This window comes from Ixodes scapularis, unplaced genomic scaffold (genome assembly GCF_016920785.2).
Source record: "Ixodes scapularis isolate PalLabHiFi unplaced genomic scaffold, ASM1692078v2 PGA_scaffold4__175_contigs__length_147842914, whole genome shotgun sequence".
NCBI classification, from domain to species: domain Eukaryota; kingdom Metazoa; phylum Arthropoda; class Arachnida; order Ixodida; family Ixodidae; genus Ixodes; species Ixodes scapularis.
The window spans coordinates 138,523,138-138,542,545 of NW_024609879.1; the positions used below are offsets into that span (position 1 = coordinate 138,523,138).

General features: G+C 47.6%; 1 protein-coding gene across 1 annotated transcript in view; it reads left to right on the top strand.

The window, feature by feature from the left end:
• The window catches only part of LOC120846733, a 175,475-nt gene extending 163,784 nt beyond the window's left edge, over positions 1–11,691 (top strand). Inside the window, exons 11-13 of the mRNA XM_040218600.1 lie at positions 1,077–1,224; positions 11,395–11,505; positions 11,644–11,691. Coding sequence (XP_040074534.1) covers positions 1,077–1,224; positions 11,395–11,505; positions 11,644–11,691 — 307 coding nt within the window. The remainder of the gene's footprint in view (positions 1–1,076; positions 1,225–11,394; positions 11,506–11,643) is intronic.
• The last annotated feature ends 7,717 nt before the right edge of the window (positions 11,692–19,408 follow it).

Below are 19,408 nucleotides of genomic sequence, written 5' to 3' on the forward strand. Positions count from 1 at the left end.
TTAACCTTAAAATACCCCTAAAATAAAGATATATTTTTCAAACAGTCTGATAGGTACACGCATGTTAAAAAATAATCTCACGCGAAAACAAATGTCTTAGAGCAATATTCGCGGCGCGAGAGGCGATTTAGTCAGTCACGCTGAGGAGGAGAGAGCGTATGATCATCTCGTTGAGGTGGAAAGAGTGCATGACCATTCCGTGACATCGGGGACTGTGCGCGCAGAATTTAAACTAGATGTCTCGGCGCCAATATTGCTCTAAATAGTTCTTTTTGGCACAAAAGTAATTTTTCGACAAACCTTTCTCAACCAGACTGTCTTATTTTTTTAGGGGGCTCTTTAAGAAACTCGGATGTGGCTTATTGTTTTCACGCCTCTTGCTTCGTGGTTCGTTCCTCGGCGTGCTTAATGATCAACCCGCCATTCAGTGGGATGCGGAGCAATATTATTGTGTTCGGTACACGCCATGCCGTGGTTTTATAAGTGCGAGTGTCTACGGAACATGCTCGGTAAGGCTGGCTTGACACCGATCCCCGTTTCAGCGTCTTGACATTGTTTCCTCTCTAACTCCTATCCCGCGCGTTAACGCGCAGAAACCACTGCAACAGCGCTGTGCTGAAAACTGTATTCATCGTGGAAACAGTAAAGTTCAAGCACCATATAGACAGATACTAACGTATTTATAACGTCAGTTAGACTTTTTATCCGGCATTGAAGAATAACTACAGTCTCCCTGAACCACTTCCATAAAAGCCACACAGCAGCACACCAGAGCAGAACAAAGCGAACCTCAGTTCTCCACCGCACCTGTCAGGGGTCACGTGAAAAATTAAGCCACATCTTGATTGGTTGATGCTATCTCGATTTTTTCAATGATGCAGCGAACAAGTAAAACAAGTACTAATCAATCCTAAAAAAAAAAAAAAATTTCTCCCAGCGAACAATAAATATTTGTCAATTGATCTCCGAATTACACTAAAAATGCCGTCTTAAACGGCACTTTCTAAGTGTGTTATCTGATTCACAACCGTTTATAAAGATAATCTGCCTGTTTATATTGCCTTTGTTTCTTTTAGAGAGAGGGAATTTGAATGCCTGAGAATTGAAGAGCATGAAACCAATCTAGACACAAAAAGGCTGCCTGGCAGTTTTACAACTCCAAACGAAATTTGTGAGAAGGAACTTCTAGCTCACAATCATGCTGGTGGATTTCATCAAGATGAGGTAACAACAGCGCAATATGTATGTTATGAATATAGGTTTTACGACAGCAGGTGAATGAATATCCATAAAGTAAAATTTAGATAATGCTTTTTCCTTGGACGCCCCAAACCGGAATGAACAGGTAACGATATATTTATAGAACACCTTATAATTATCTCAAATTATGTTCGCACATCTAGACATCCACATATCCGAAATAAAATGGCCCGTAAGAATTGTTGTAAGTTCGTAAACTAATATATATATATATATATATATACGTACTCACTTCGTAAATTATGAGACTAACACTTTAAGAAAACTAAACTTATCTAAGGAGCGCAATAATAAAACTTGGTAAATCTTGTCAATGTGCAAAATATCCTTTTATTTTATTTTTTTAAACAGTCGTTATTTAGTGGCATAAAATTATTGCTATAGACCGACACGTGGGCTTGACGTCACAGAGCTGCGGCGGCGCTGCGATCGCACCGGAGCCGGGTGGTGTGTGCCAAAGGGCGCATGTTTTGCATGGACGTCACAGCATTTCAGCGTCCCGCAAATCTGTATTGGCCGTTAATTGCAGCGAAAGGTACAGCAAAAGTATCGGATTTGCAGAAGGTGCATAATATCTGTGGGTCGAAAAGAATTGTCGCTTCGCGCAGACGACCGTTTGTGCGGCAAGGACTTTCTTAAAAGCTAGAGTGGCTTCCATTTCAATTTCCGTTCCGAGGCTTGCTCATGTACAGAGAAACCGTCGCCGTATCAAGACCACTCAGATTTTATTCCCACGGTCTCCGCGAACAAAGCACCGGCCAAGCGCTTGTCTGTGGCTCGCTACGCCCGTGCTACCAAGCGGAATGAGATCGGCGGCAGAACGGACAAAGCGTCACCGCTTGTCGTGCCTTCTGATTATGAGGTTCAGAAAATATCATACCTTGACTTGAGGGATTCTGCGCGTATTTAAACAGTTATTAAATACACTCTCGCAGACACAGTCTCCGGATCTTGCCAGCTGCGCGGAAACAGGCTCGAAGTAATCGTAGGCCTCGAGAGACTTGTCTGCACCGTGTCGGTCGTGAACTTGCTTGGCGCAAAAACTAAATAAACGTCGACGTGAGCCATCGACGTCGGTGGCAGCAACTTCACGTCGGAAGTCCAGCGAGCCTCTTTACGGCGTACGGATTGTCTCGATACCGCTGCCCTTTAGGCTCTGGTAGCGAGCTCAAATAGGTGGTCATAACGTACAACATACGTTTGCAGAAAATACGACGCACAAATAAACCTACAAACGTCACTGCAACGCCAACATTGAGCGCATGCCACACAACGCAATAGCAAAACACGGAGAGCCTGGCCGCTTCTGCCCACATAGCCTCTGCCTATGCGCGGCCTTCCGGCAGTGTTCGTAAACAGAGCCGTGCCACCTGTCGGTTTATACTCATACTATAAAATAAGTTACAGTTTATATGCTGCAAATATATAGTTACTTAGGTAAAATAAAGCCAAACCTGTGGCTCTAGAGCTTTAAACTTCTTAAAAATGTAAGAAATAAGTCACTTGTTAGTTCATCTTAATTCATTATTTCCGTCTTCTGGACTTGAATAATTTCGGTTTGTTAAATATATTTATATACTAAATGTTGATTTTACACTCGCTGAAAATTCCCAACTGTAAGCATAGCCATTTGTCGTTAATACATACCCAGTTAGTACAAATACCCCGCTATGTGGATATCACTTTCGAGGACAAGCTGGAAAGAAACATGCATTTTTGTCTCATTATTATGTACAAGTCACATAATGAGCGACTTTTTGTGGAAACGGTGGTATCCATATTAAGGAGACATCACTGTGTGTCATTGATGCGTTTAGCTGACCTTTGCATGCGAAACAAAATATAATTTAATTGTGCTTCAGCATTATACATTGTGTGTGAAAGCCACATAACAATACATTTTTTGCGGCGTTTAGCGCGTACAAAGTTAGCTGTATAAAATTATGGGAAGAAATCGCGCATATCATCAATACCTGCTTTGTATAGCAGAACCCTTCTGCTGCGTTCTTTACATCTTGCTTCTCGCGCTTGTCCAGGCGACAACAGACCTTTCTTAAACGCGCCGCGCTCCCTGCAATGCAAACAAACAAAAGTCATAGAGGCGATTGAATTCATAGTAGTCTTGATTCCTGCATATGGTTAAATAAAAACGTGATAATCGACATATAATAAAATGTTGTCACACATTTAGTGAATAATGCTTTTTCTGCTTAAGGGATAGAGTAACCTAAGCAATCTTTCTTAGTTCCGAGAAACTATGACAAGCTCCATTGCTGACGCGAGTTTTCACTTAATGCTTCAATTTCGTTATAGAAGTCACTGACGGAATATGAAGAAACTACCATGTCTTAAAAAGCGTAATTTAGAGATAGCACATTAAAATAATAAAAAATGAAATACGCGACAGACAATTTGGTTGAATTAAAAATTGAACAGTGGGATTTTGGCACTCTCCTACAGAACAGCACGCGACGGTAAGCGCACGTGGCGAAAAATTCCAAGTCATTCCACGCTGTGAAGGTGGATGACCAGCGAAGCTGATTAGCACACGACACAGCCGGTGGTGTGTGCCGCCCGCCGCCGATGAAATTCTCGTTGCCAATCCCGCCGTTTCTCTTCGTAGGAACGTTGCTCTTCAGAAGCCGGGACTTTACGCGGCCTCCCAATTACGATGATAGAAGCGCAAATGAAAATGAAGAACGGCAACATGTCATTTTGTTTTGTTTTTATATATGTATTCTTGGACGACTACTGCCTCCCGGATGAGCCGGAGGAAACTAGACACGCGCGACGGGACGGCCACCCCTGGAGAGCGGAAGGAACTAGGCACGCAACCGCTTGGAACGACGACAAAGAGAGAGCAGTGCGAATTCTGTTAACGTAGAGTTTCTGAACTCTATGTTGACGTACACAAAAAGTCCACGGAATCCTAGCAATAAACAGCTCCCGCCACAATTCATGACGTAAATGGCGAAATTTCGCACTCCTGGATTTCTTGGATGACTTTAGCCAGGAAGTGTCGTTTAACATCGTCTGTTACCTTCTCATCGATCACGGCCATCACCGGCACTCGCGTCTGCAAACCGGCCAGTCAAGTCCTACTTCGCTGTACGCTTGCCACGGGACCTTTCTTGGCGTACAAAGGGCACGTCATTTTTTAGTCCGATTTTCCTTTTTGACAATGTTTTCATTTGTGGGTCACAAACTCTTTTCAAAACGGTAAAGCGGAAAACAACGCGTTGTAGACTGGTGAGCGACGCGAAAGATAACTAAATTTTCTTGGTCTCTCCGACATAAAAAATATTAACTCGACGGAGCCTTCGCTGACTTTCCCTCCGCCTCATCCTTCTTATTGTCCTTAGGACAGATGCCGAGCGCCACCATGTTTAAAAAAGAAGGAACAAAGGCCGGGTGACGACCGATGTCTCGTCACCAGCCACTGCCCGGCTCCAAGTTTCTATATTGACTTTGAATTTTTCGTAAAAGCACTTGTCATTATTTTTTTGCTATAGACATGCAACTCGGAACGTCTGCGAATTTGGAAAAATGCCTTCGCTAAAGACATCATCAAGATAAGAAACGAGGATGCGCAATCTCTCTCCCCTTCCCACCTCCGTTTGGCGGGAGGGGACGCGGATCGTTAACGAGCTGTTTTGCATGCTAAATGTTTTTTTGTTTTTCTTTTGCTGTTGCCTATGCAATATTTCCGCCCGCAGAGCCGAGAAGGCAACGCTTGGTCACGGCCTTCTAGAAGATTCCCGGTCATTCTCGCAGCAGACGTAACTTTCCCTCTGCTTTGTTATTCTCGAAAGCGCCAGTTCATCATCGCCCCGAGCGCGCGACACTCGAACCTTCTTTGCCGAACTTTCGAGATAGTGACGCACGGTAGATAAGCAGCTGCCCGCGACCGTGTCGAGTCAGTCTCAGTCTCGCTCGCGCTCTCTGTTTTGCCGCCGAATCGCCGCCTGCTTTTCTGCTGCCTCGACGCTCTTTCGTTGCTTATTTTTGGTTGGCACAAGTTTGCCCATTAAACCTTTATTTTCAGTTCATTGTTCACCTTCTCGTCGCCTTCATTCGTGACATTTCTAGTGGAGGTGCGGGGTATAAAATCGTGCAGCGTACCCCTAGAAGAACTCGGTCAACAAGCCCCATTTTCCGACGACCTTCCGTTGAAGACTGAGAGCATCGTGCCAGCCGCCGTCTTCAAGGGCAAGCTCCTGAACTCGGACCCCTGCCGCGGATATCAAAGAAGACCGCGACGATGACCGCTCCGCCCGTCGTTGTCCTGCCCGTCGCCCCCCGATCGCCGACAACTTTCCATGACGAAATCTATGAAGACGCCGAGGACTGGATCCTTCACTATGAGCGCGTCGCCCGCCACAACGGATGGAACGCCGAGCAACGCCTCCAGAACCTCTACTTCTCGCTGGAAGGCACTGCGAGGCACTGGTTTGAAAACCACGCGTCTTCGCTTACATCGTGGGATATCTGCGTCGCCGAGTTTAGGCGAACATTCTCGAACCCACACCGGCGACAGAATGCGGAGGACCTGCTCCAGACGCGGACACAAGCCCCCGACGAAAGCGTGACAAGCTACGTTGAAGACGTGCTACGACTCTGTACAAGCGCCGACCCTCAAGCCACCGAGGAGAAGTTGCGCTTCCTCATGAGGGGGTCAAGAGTGAAATCTTCGGTGGCCTTGTCCGCAGCCCCCCGACGACGGTAGATCGCTTCGTGGCCGAGGCAACCAACATTGGGCGAGCGCGGTTGGCCAGAGCTGTGCACTATCAACGACTCACCGGTGTGTCAACGGATCCGGCTGTCTCGCCACCTCGCTCCGATGTCAATGGTGTCGGCATCGAACACCTGCGGCAGATCATCCGCGACGTCGTACGGGATGAGCTCAAGAAGCTGCTGCCGGCTCACAACCGCCCCGCTTCGCTCTCGATTGCCGAGGTGGTTCGAGAGGAAGTACAGCGAGCTTGCCAGCCGGACACTCCCATCATCGTTCCAGCTCCCGAAGAACCGGCGCTGAGCTACGCCGCAATGGCCCGACGACCGCCACCTGCTGCCCGTCAACCACCTGCGCCGGAACAACGAGACGCACCAGCACCACCGTACCCCCGACGTCTCGACGACCGACCTCAGTGCGTCCGGCTAGAACAACCGGCGCCCAGGAAGACCGATGTGTGGCGAACGGCCGACCGACGCCCGCTTTGTTTCCATTGCGGGGAAGCCGACCACGTCTACTGCCGTTGCCCCTACCGCCAGCTGGGCCTACGAGGGTTTGCGCCCAACAACCCTTGACCACGTCCTGGAGAGCGACCTCGGGACATCGAGGGCTACCTCCGCCGCTTTTCATGTCCTGAGTCGTCTCGCCGCCGAGGATTCCGTTCACCATCTCCCCGACGCTCGCCATCGCCCTTCCGCCGGTCCCGCCGAGAAAGCCTGTCCCCCCTGCCTCGCCGGGAAAACTGAGTGCGGCAATACCGGGAGGTGGTATTGCCGGTGACGAACGACGCCAATATCCTCCACAAACGTCGGAGGGCTCCCACACTATCGAAGAAACGGATAGGAACGACGCTTCTGTGGCGGTGTCGAATAACCTCGACGTTACCATCGACGGCCACGACGCGAAGTCTCTCGTCGACACCGGAGCAGACTATTCGGTTTTAAGTGGGAAGCTCTCTTGACGCCTTCGGAAGGTGATGATGCCGTTGGAAGGCCCGAAAATACGAACCGCCGGTGGACATCTCATCACACCAGTGGGAAGGTGTACTGCGCGCGTGGACAACCGCGGAGAGACCTGCGCGGTGAAATGCGTCCTTGGCATGGACTTCCTCTGTGAGTACGGTGCGGTTATCGACCTTGGAGCAAACAGGTTGACGCTGCGAAAGCCCGTGCTACCTCCGGAGGGATCCAAAACGTCGCCAGCCGCCGTCCGAGTCATTGCGGACCACGTGAACCTGCCGCCACGGTTGAGTGTTCTTGTGCCCGTCGTTACCGACGCAGTTGCCAGCGGGAAAGTCCTTCTGGAAGGCAACGTCCAACTGCTTGTCGGAAGAGGAATAGGCGTTGCAAGGGGCGTAGCAGAGCTGCAGGATGGATGTTGTGTGGTCCTCGTGACGAACTTTCAACCGGAGGCGCAACATCTCACGAAAGGTGCCACTATAGGACACGTCGAGGAACTCCGGGCCGACGCCGAAATCGCCGCGATCTCCGACGAATCCTCGCCATGTCAGCCGTCCAGTACAGTGCCGCCACAGCTCGACGTTAACCCCAAGCTCAGTGCCACGGAACGACGAGAGCTCGGAGACCTCCTCGCGAATTCGACGACTGCTTTGCGACGACGTCGAGGGTGCGCCAGACAACAGTTGCGAAACACCGCATAATTACCAACGAGGACGCGCTCCCTGTGCATCGGCCGCCGTACCGGGTCTTTCCAAAGGAACGAGAGGCCATTCATGAACAAGTACAGGAGATGCTCAACGACGACATAATTCAGCCTTCGAGCAGCCCGTGGGCCTTTCCAGTCGTGCTTGTAAAGAAGAAAGACGGAACGCTTCGATTCTGCGTTGACTACCGGCGGCTCAACGCGGTCGCCAAGAAAGACGTGCATCCGCTCCCCCGCATCGACGACGCGCTGGACCGGTTGCGCCACTCCCGATACTTTTCGTCGATGGACCTTAAGAGTGGCTACTGGCAGATCGAAGTCGACAAGCGGGACCGAGAAAAGACTGCCTTCGTCACGCCCGACGGACTGTATGAGTTCAAGGTGATGCCCTTCGGGCTGTGCACGGCGCCGGCAACGTTCCAACGTGTCATGGACACCGTCCTGGCAGGCCTCAAGTGGCAGAGCTGTCTCGTTTACCTCGACGACGTCGTGGTATTCTCGGCCAACTTCGACGAGCATTTGCGACGCCTTCGTGCCGTTTTTGAGGCAATCAGGACCGCAGGACTCACACTCAAGCCGACGAAGTGCCGGTTTGCCTACGGCGAACTAAAGTTCCTGGGCCACGTTGTGAGCAGCGAAGGTGTAAGGCCTGACCCTGAGAAAACTCGCGCCGTACCGGCCTTTCCACCTCCCACCGAGAAAAAGGCCGTCCGAAGATTCCTTGGACTTTGCGCATACTACCGGCGATTCGTTCAGGATTTCGCCAAGCTTTCTGCGCCGCTAAAGCGCCTTACGAAAGACTCCGTGAACTTCGAATGGGGTGGAGAACAACAGGCGTTCGACGAACTAAAGCGACGGCTCCAGTCACCACCGATTCTCGGCCACTTCGACCAATCAGCCGAAACGGAGGTCCACACGGACGCCAGTAATACAGGACTCGGCGCGGTACTGGTCCAACGACAAGACGGTGCGGAGCGCGTGATCGCATACGCCAGCCGGACCCTGTCGAACGCGGAACGCAATTACTCGACGACCGAGAAGGAATGTCTGGCCGTCGCCTGGGCCATCACGAAATTCCGCCCATACTTGTACGGGACTCCTTTTCGGGTGGTCACCGACCACCATTCGCTATGTTGGTTAGCGAGCCTGAAGGACCCATCGGGACGCCTCGCTCGGTGTAGCCTACGACTGCAAGAGTACGACGTGACCATGGTCTACAAGTCAGGCCGAAAACACAGCGACGCGGACTGCCTGTCCAGAGCCCCTGTCCAGTCAGCTACCGGATGTGCCAAAGACGACGACGACGACGACGACCACTTTCTTGGCGCGGTGAGCATTCACGGCATGGCAGCGCTCCAGCGTGACCATCCTGAGTTGCGTGAACTGATCGACCACTTGGAGGGACGAGGGGGTACGATTCCCCGAGCCTTCTCGTGTGACCTGCCAAGATTCGCCTTCCGGAGAGGTCTCTTCATAAAGAGAACTTCGGGGACAACAACTCGACGCGGCTCCTGGTCATTCCTGCTAGTCTTCGAGAAGAAATCTTCGAAGCCTGTCACGACGACCCAACATCTGGTCACCTTGGCTTCAGTAGGACTCTTGCACAGATCCGAGAAAAATACTACTGGCCCAAGCTCCCGAAGACTGTCCACCTCTACGTCCGTTCGTGCCACGAATGCCAACGACGCAAGAAACCACCGACGAAGCCGGCAGGTCTCCTGCAACCGATCGCGCCCCCGACTGCAACATTCCAGCAGGTTGGAATGGATCTTCTCGGACCTTTCCCACCGTCGACGCAGGGAAACCGGTGGATAATCGTGGCAACTGATTATCTCACCAGGTACGCCGAGACAAAAGCACTCCCGTCGGGGACCGCCGTGGAAGTAGCAAAGTTCTTCGTGGAGTCTATTGTCCTCCGACACGGCACTCCCCAAGTCCTGATTACGGACCGAGGATCCTCGTTCATGGCGCAACTGACACAAGAGATACTCTGCCTGAGCCACACCGACCACCGCCGGACCACTGCATACCACCCGCAGACCATGGGCTGACGGAGCGACTAAACAAGACCATCGCCGACATGATTTCGATGGACGTGGACGTGGAACACAAGACGTGGGATGAAGTGTTGCCCTACGTCACGTTTGCGTACAACACGGCGATTCAAGAAACTACTGGCATTACACCCTTTCAGCTGGTGCACGGCAGAAAGCTGAGGACGATGCTCGACGCCATGCTGCCCCACGACCCGACGGCCGACGGCACTGACGACGCCCAGCTGGTCACCCAACGAGCAGAAGAAGTACGCCAGCTAGCCCGTCTTCGAATAAAGGACCAGCAACGTGTGGACGCTGGCCGGTACAACCTTCGCCGCCGCGACGTGGAGTTCCAGCCAGGAGACAGGGTATGGGTGTGGACGCCCATTCGCCGCCGTGGCCTCAGCGAGAACTGTTAAAACGCGACTTCGGACCCTACAAAGTCATCCGACTCCTTGGGGACTTGAACTACAAGGTGCTCCCCGACGGAACTCGCCCATCAGGACGCCACCAGCCACGATCCGAAGTCGTCCACGTAGTGCGACTCAAGCCGTCTACGCGCGTTAGGATTGTGACACTGCATGGTTGTTTTGTTTCGCCGTAATTGTTTTAGCCATTTCCGTTTTCCTTTCGTTTTGCATCGGGGCGATGCACTTTTAAAAGGAGGATATTGCCGCCCGCAGAGCCGAGAAGGCAACGCTTGGTCACGGTCTTCTAGAAGATTCCCGGTCATTCTCGCAGCAGACGTAACTTTCCCTCTGCTTTGCTATTCTCGAAAGTGCCAGTTCATCCTCGCCCCGAGCGCGCGACGCTCGAATCTTCTTTGCCGAACTTTCGAGATAGTGACGCACGGTAGATAAGCAGCTGCCCGCGACCTTGTCGAGTCAGTCTCAGTCTCGCTCGCGCTCTCTGTTTTGTCGCCGAATCGCCGCCTGCTTTTCTGCTGCCTCGACGCTCTTTCGTTGCTTATTTTTAATTGGCACAAGTTCGCCTATTAAACCTTTATTTTCAGTTCAGTGTTCGCATCCTCGTCGCCTTCATTCGTGACAATATTTTAAGGTTATATCACTTATTTTCTGAGTGTTGGAGAAAAAAAATGATATAAATATAGTAGACTGAACGTTTCGGAAAGCGAGGTCAGCGGGTGCGTGCTCAGCCCTAGCTTAGGAGTGACGACACGAGCTCCCGCTAGCAAAGCGAAACTCTAGCGTACAATCTCCTAAAAGTATTCAATAGAGAGTTTTAGTGCTTCTGGGAACCGGGCTCAGCGGGCTCGTGCTCAATCCATGGTGCGAAGTGACGACACGAATTACTACCGGTAGCGAAGCGTAACTCTAGAATACGGTTTTTAAAGACTCTAATACGAAAGTAGAGATCTTGGAGTTGGCAGTGGCCCTTCAAAGTGCATTTCGAGTACTGATTTAACAACACGAAGGCGCACTCTGATTTTAATATCCACGGAAGCAAGAATGAACAGCACTGGATACCTCGTTTCTGTGGGCCTAGTTTTCACGTTCATAGACTCCCGACTTGGGTGCTGTAACAGGCTGAGACCCCTGCCGCCTCCCTCCCTCCCCCCCCCCCCCCCCCCCCCCCGGCGCTTCCTTCCAAAAACTCATGTACTCCGTGAATTATCCGACGTATTTAAAGTTGGACAGCTCTACTAAGACATACCAAAAGAGCTGTACAATATATTCCTTGCAGGAAAATATGTTGCAGAGGTGTATTCTCTATTGTAAAACGCCTTATGATGAAAATGGCGTATCTTGGAATCTGAATGTAACAGCAGACGAGGGGACACCTTGCAGCAAAAAGGTGGGCTTACACCTTCACTTCTCTTGTTGCCAATAAAACTATAGACCCCCCCCCCCCCCCAAAAAAAAAAAAAAAAAAAAAAAATCACATGCGGTCTTGAGTCTGAAATAAACTGTTCTCATACTCGTATTGTTTCAGCCTCCGAAGCATTGCATCGCTGAGGAATGTGTTTCAGTTTCGGAATAACAACCATGCCCTGTTGGTCGACTCAAAAGAAAACACTTGAGGTCAAACTCTGCACGCAAAACACGATTTTATTTTCCCATCAAAAGAAAAGAATAAAGGTTACTTTTTTGGAAGTCTAGGCACCAAGGATTCTGAGCCCAATAAAACCGTTAAAACAAGCTTTGTTGCAAATTTTGTGGCGAATACCCAGAGCTAAGCTCTAATAATAAATTTATCCTTCAAGCTTGAGCTCTATTTCTATAGTTATGTGTCACTTTCGCATGTGTTTGCGATAAGAGAACCAGCCGGGATAGCACGCCCTGGAAGCTGAATATTGGGTTGGTGCGTGAAGGACTCCTGTGACTTTGCATGGTTAAAAATTAAACGACGTTCACAATTCGCTGTAAAGCTGAATTAGAGCTCAATTCTTGAGGAGGAGGAGAGGGTCGGAAAGAGGAGGTTATGCCTCTCCAACTCCTCCGTACCTTCTCCCCCTCCTCCTCCCCTTCCTCCCCCTCCTCCCTCGTGACGTCACTCGTGACCCCCGTGACCTTCATGACGTCATACGTGAAGGTCTCATGAAGTCATGGCCTTCACTGTGAAAGGCATGACCTTCGTCGTGACCTTCAGGAGTGACCTTCGTTACGTCGCTCGTGACCCTAGTGACCTTTTTGACGTCACTCGTGACCTTCGTGAGGATCGCATGAAAGTCGCGACCTTCACATGGCCTTTACCGTGAAAGTTGTGACCTTCGTCGTGAATTTCACGAGTGACCTCCATGACGTCACTCGTGTCATCACTCGTGACCCTAGTGACCCTTGTGACGTCACTCGTCAGACCCGACTTCTACGTAAAGAGTTACAAGTAACTGATTACTTGTAATCGATTACATTTTATTTTACATTTTTAACGCTTTCTTTTTCTACTTTCTTTTTACTTTTACTTTAAAAGGAAAAAAAATTGTTTTTTTCGGCAATGTTCGCTCTAATTCAACTACTATTTTTCTACGATCAATCACAAGTAATCAATTATATGTTTCCGAAACGATAAAAAGATTTAGTTTTTTTACTTAAAACATTGCTCTGTCTGCTCGTTCACCACTCGTCTATTTTGCACCAACGTAGGGCATAAATGTGACACCCAAAGAAATACAAAATAGGTAACAAGATACCAGAAGTTTTAGAATGTCCACGCACTCAGCGACGTTTTGAGTGTTGAAGCTTAACAAGGTGTGAATGACAAAAAGAAACAAAATGTAACAGCTTTCAAATATGTGTGCGATTTTGATTTCGCAATAAAAAGTTTAAAAAGCAACGCGAAAGTAATCAATTACTTTCTGGGCATTTTTCAATTCCTTTTGTGGTACAGTAGTTGGTTACTGTAATCAATTACATTTTAAATAAAGTAATTATAATTTTAATTAGTCCTTTTCTTAGTAACGTGTACAAGACTGCTCGTGACCTTCGTGGCGTCACACGTGACGGCACGTGTGACGTCATTATGGGAAACGTCCTATAATGCAACGCGCGGTTAAACCGACGGCGACGCCGCTCAAGGCGGAAACGGGCGTCTAAGAGCTGCGCTCTAAAAACTGGTCTAGATTGCCAGTGCAACCTTGTGCGGTGCTGGTCCCCTCTGCTGCACCTGCACGGCGCGCAATGCCACAACGTGCTTCTGCATAAGAATGTTTGCTTTAATATTGAAGGTAATATTACCTTGTTAAAGTTTTTTTTCGTACCCTACAGGATTGGGAATAGTGCACGTTGGGTGTCACTGCATTCGAACAGTTTGCATCATTAGTGTAAAACGTTGTGGTATGATCAGAACTAAATATAACACCTAGAAAGGCTTAAACAGAAGGAGCTATTTTACGACTTGGGACGAAACTATCAGATTGGTGTTGAACCACAGCTCTCCCCATATTCGGTGGAATTTTTCGAATGCTGCTGCCATTTATTTATAACGTGTAAAACAATAGATGACGTTCCAACATTTCTTGACGGAGCGCCGCACCTCACGCATTACGGGATTTTGAGATCAGCTACACGGTTATGGCAATAGGCATAACGTTGTTTATTATTATTTTTTATATATATGGGTGATTTCATCTCAACTCAGGCACGGATTTAGGGTCGAATTTTTAATTTTGACGAAAAAAATATATGTTTCGGGGAAATTCCTGTAATAAAAGAAGACGCAAACGGTTATGTCGTCGGAACTGTTGTTCTCAAGTTATGGACCGTTGAAGCGGTCAAGGTGGAAATTGATGTTTTTCCAGCCTATCGGAGGTGCCATATTTCACTCCATCCCTTTTCCCTACTTTTTACGCTACATCAATATAACTTTTTGGGAACACTCTAGACATAGGCTTTTTCACGCTAATTAAGCGTCTAGGTCATAACATTCTTAATGATTTTTTTTTATTTGTCAAACCGCCTCTTTTTGACGATATTTGACGAAGTTCAGCAAGCTGTGCTGTGTGACCTAATCAACATATTTTTATGATCTTTAAATCATCGTAAAGCACCAATTATGCTCTTTCTTTTGAATATAATTTCAATATTTTGCCACAAGTATATAATGCGCTACATGTGCTTGAAAAACGAATATTTCGAAACACTAGCAAGTTTGGAGTCGATTTTCTAAAAAAACCCACTTTTTATATTTTTCATTTTTTATTAACAGTTAGTTAATATAGTAGTCTATCAGGAGCTACCAACAGAAATTGTAATATATTGTTTGTATGGCCGCTATTAAGACTCGAATCTCGTGCTATGAGCGTTTTGAACGGGACTTCGCACAGGCGCTTTGCTGAGCAGAATTTTGGCCAATGTAAAGTTTTCTATTTAACGGTAGTACTTACCACAATATCTGAGTGTAAAAGCTAGTGAAGTAACAATATTTATCCTTACAATATTTATTTACTTGGCACTGGGGTGATTTGAAAGGTGTGTGAGCTTCACCTTATGTATTGACGGAGAAGTACGTAACATCTAAACCCACGGACAAACTTAAGTCACAAGGGAAAAGTCTAAGTAACCTGGCATGAATCACTGCAAATAGAAATGAAACCTAAACACATGACTAACGCATTTGAAGCCTTACACGCCACGAAATGCTCGTCCTTACACGCTACGAAATGCTCGTATTTTACGAAAGAGCCCGTATGTGCACAAAATAGACCGTACTTCCTAAGCGTCAGATACTAAATCGCACATATGTATATGCACTGCATATCTGTTTGACATAAGAAAATATAACAATTACATATAAACTTCGGAATTTTAAACTCAAGATGCGACACGTAACCAGAGAAGGGAAGTAATATTTCATGTTGTAGCCTAAACATGTTCATTTCATAAAATATATCAAAATGTGTTGACCAAATGTCTCATATACTCCTAATTAACATAAAATACACTCAAAGTTAATACAAATATAAACTTTAAAACGAATTGAACACCGCCAAATTCCGTCTGGTTTACGGATAGACGACGCAGTACCTTTTCAATACTACACGGCGCTGCTCACACAAAAACAGTGATAAACACCTGGGATAGGGATAGTCATCTTTCGACGTAGCACATTTTGAGACAATAGGTTGATGCGATTCTGAGCCAGTTTTCGCTTTGTCCAAATTGCAGTCAGTTCAGTGTCAAAGTCTATGGCGCGTCGTCTGATCACACAGCGCGCACTCACAGGGGGACAATGATGAACGCACTGTTGAAACGGTCCGGCCTTTTCACGGTCCCACCATTTAGCTCTGTCTATTCTGGGGTTTGGTAAACTCTTTCTAGGACCACATCACCTCCCCCTTCCCCCATTGCTTTGCTCCACACATGAGAAGATTGGATGCCTTTCGATGGGGTTACCTTCTCCCACCCCTTCCTTTTAAGCTTCCGATAACGGGGCAGCTCCTCTTGGTCGATGAAGAGAAGCGTTATCGCTTCAACGAACGTACGTGCGTTAGTTATGGAGCTCAGCTCAGTTGTTTTCAAGTTATGCAATGACGCATGATTCTTCAGCACACAACTCACTCCATCGCACGCGCTTTTGCCGTGCCCTGACGCCGAGTGTATCCACCTGCTGACAACAAACTTCTTCTGAAGTTCGTGTAATTGGTGCCGATTTTTGAAATGGCTTGGAGCGCCGTCCGAAACATAGGTTAGCTCCAAGAAAACGGGCAAGAGTTCCTCGAGCCTGTCTTCAATCATTGTGAGCGCAAAGAGCGCGTGTGCAGAACCATGACAGGTATCGTCACTCACGACGTCGAAACTTAGTGTTCCCTTCGTGGTCGTCGCAACGCAGGTGAAGATTGTCACCATCCTGGTTTTCCAGTGGTATCCCTGCACTGCACGTTGGAGCACAATACTCCAGTTTTCGGCGAAATCAAAGTGGAGGACTACGACACGTGGCTTCACATTTGCTTTTTCAAGCCATATTGCTCTCTGTTGTGCGCGCCGAATATTATAGTGGGGTATGTATTTCTTCGTCCACTTGTTGAGTTCGTTAAGAAAAGCAGTGGCCTCCAAATGTTTTTTCACCAAGTCGCCACCAGATGCCCACAGTGCCAACTCCAGTTCACCTTCAGCGCTCATCCCTAGCATCTCGAGGGATATGTCCTTCCGGTTCGAACAGGCTTCACACCTCAGCAAGGAGCAGTTTTGGGAAGGATTTCCACAAAGAAAAATTTTCTGGACGTCTTCAAAGGCCATGGTCTTCCCCGCCGCATTTGACAGAGATGTCAGACAGAGTATGAAGTTGGCGCAGCATACACACTCACACTCTTCATGTACAGGGTGTTTCTTAACCCACTTGGGCCGAGGAGAATAAAATTTTGTTAGGCCCATTTTTGACTCGGGATTGGCCGCCTTGAATTCTTTGTAGGTTTCCCTAATAGATCTCGTCATAAATCGCTTCGTGACGAAGTCTTCCTGACCATCAATAAAAAGCCTTACGACATCCTTCTTGTTCGGGCTTTGTCTTGAGCAGTCTTTCACATCTGATGTGTAGTAAGTCAACGCAAGAGCGACATCGTTTTCGTTGAGATCATGTCCTTGGTATGGGTCAGGTGACGCCCAGACCCCCATTTTTTCAGCTTTCTTGATTGGTCCAAAGCATGCTTCGTCACTTCAGGAATTGCTTTCAGGAAATCTTTCTTCTTGAGGTTAGATGGAAAGAGAGTTAAGAGGCGGTAGCGTTCTAGCTGCGGCGCGCTCTTGACGTAGGCTGCTCGTAAATTGCTGACCCAGTCGGAGCACGAGGAGCATGGATCTTCTTTGTCTGTGCCCGTAGGTTCTCCGTACACGTCACTTAGTTTACGACCAATTTTCTTTTTGAAGTCCGCGGTTATCTCGGATTTTTTTTCGCTTAACATAGCCGGTACGACTTCGTGGGGTCACGCTAGAAGGGAGTTTAAGTGGTGTCACACTTACTTCGGCAGCATCAATTGCTTCAGACACTCCTTGGACCAGGGCTTCCTCGTCAACGAATGATCTGTCCGATGGTTTCAGGGATGATGACGATGAGCTTGATGACAACATTTCCTGTCCTTGCTTATGTTCTTCAATCTGACCCAAGAACATTGTGTAGCAGTTATTGCACGGAACATCTCCAGGGCTTACGCGGTGGGTGTCCTCAGCCGGTAGAACTTGCTTAAGAAAACTTAGGTTTAGCTCCGAGGCTTGACGAAAATGGCGTCCGTAAAACACTATTCTCTTGTGTCTCCTTAAATAGTCTGCGCATACTTTCCGGTCTGAACTGAATAATGTATTAGCCATGGCAGTAACGAACACTTCTGGCTTTCTGAAAGCAGGAGCAGTTTTAAGTTCATCCAGCTCAGACAGCACGGAGGCAGAATGAGTACCAGCTTTCCGCCGTGGCTTAGGAATTCAAGTAAAGAGCCAGAAAGGGACTGAGAAGGCTATTATCAGTTAGACAACGTGCGAAGATTCGGCTTCCTTTGGGTCCCCAATTTTCCCGTCGATCCATACTTAAACATTCGCTCTCCGCCTCGCGCGTAATCTGAGTGCCACGCAGCAGCGGCGTCTCTTTTAGTGCCCGCGGATTAGTGGCACGGTTGTGTTAGAAGGACGAGGAGGGTAGCTTGGAGAGACAGAGGGGGGCTTGCGACGTAAACTCTATCCTCGAAACGCCTGTTCTCCCCACAATCAGGGTTTCCGTGTCGGTCGCATCCAAAGGCATAATCCTTAGAGGCTCCAGGACCCCGACGAAGATAGAGGCGGTAGCCCCGTGATGTTCAAGATAAAGTATTCTATACACGCCGCCAGACTGGGGTGGCATCTGTAAAATTTCGGAGCCGAAAGCAAAAGGCCTCAGAGGACTTCTCTAACGATCTGCATTCCCCCGTATTGGGAGAAAAAGATGTGCTCGCACTAGTGAATACGGACTTCTAAGTACCTTTTTTTTAAGAGCATTGCTCAAACATTTTTTTAATGTTTATGGTTGGATATTAGGTAACAGCTAACGATAAATAGAAAACCTTGTATAAACCAAAATTCTGCTCAGCAGAGCGCCTGTGCGAAGTCCCGTTCAAAACGCTCATAGCACGAGATTCGAGTCTTAATAGCGGCCATACAAACAATATATTACAATTTCTGTTGGTAGTTCCTGATAGACTACTATATTAACTAACTGTGAATAAAAAATGAAAAAAATAAAAAGTGGGTTTTTTTAGAAAATCGACTCCAAACTTGCTAGTTTTTCGAAATATTCGTTTTTCAGGCACATGTAGCGCATTACATACTTGTGGGAAGATATTGAAACTATAAGAGCATAATTGTTGCTTTACGGTGATATAAAGATCGTAAAAATATGTTGATTAGGTCACACAGCACAGCTTGCTGAACTTCGTCAAATATCGTCACAGAGAGGTGGTTTGACAAATAAAAAAAATCATTAAGAATGTTATGACCTAGACGCTTAATTAGCGTGAAAAAGCCTATGTCTAGAGTGTTCCCAAAAAGGTATATTGATGTAGCGTAAAAGGTAGGGAAAAGGGATGGAGTGAAATATGGCACCTCCGATAGGCTGGAAAAACATCAATTTCCACCTTGACCGCTTCAACGGTCCATAACTTGAGAACAAAAAATCCGACGACATAACCGTTTGCGTCTTCTTTTATTATAGGAATTGCCCCAAAACATATATTTTTTTCGTCAAAATTAAAAATTCGACCCTAAATCCGTGCCTGAGTTGAGATGAAATCACCCATATATAGGTTACGAAATTCGGAGTTTTCCACTCCGTTCGTGTTCTTATCAACATGATTGTTAAAATAGCTGTTTCATATAATTGTCAACAAATCTATTTTCCAAAAGTATACATCCGATAGCAAAGTTATTTCAGAAAGGAAGCGTCAGTTTTTGAATCACAAGCAAACTGTTTTGTGCATGTTTATACAGCCGGAAGTTAGTCTGCCTCAGTGGGCGTCTGGTGCCTCAGCTGTAGATGAGCAATTCTGCCAGTGCGGTGCAACCGCTAACCTGGGGTCTTCAACGTGCACCACACAGTAGTGATACACCACCGCGCGCCGGTACGATGCTCATCCAGATCGAAACGGGCAGGGGCGGGGATTGAACCTTTTGATTCTCATGGTGCAATTTTACTTGCAACTGTCACAGTTGCGACGTCCCTGGTGTGGCATAAAACGTGTGGTGGTAACAGCAGTGATCAACATTGCAGCTGCAAAATCACCACAAAAAAAATTACATCATTT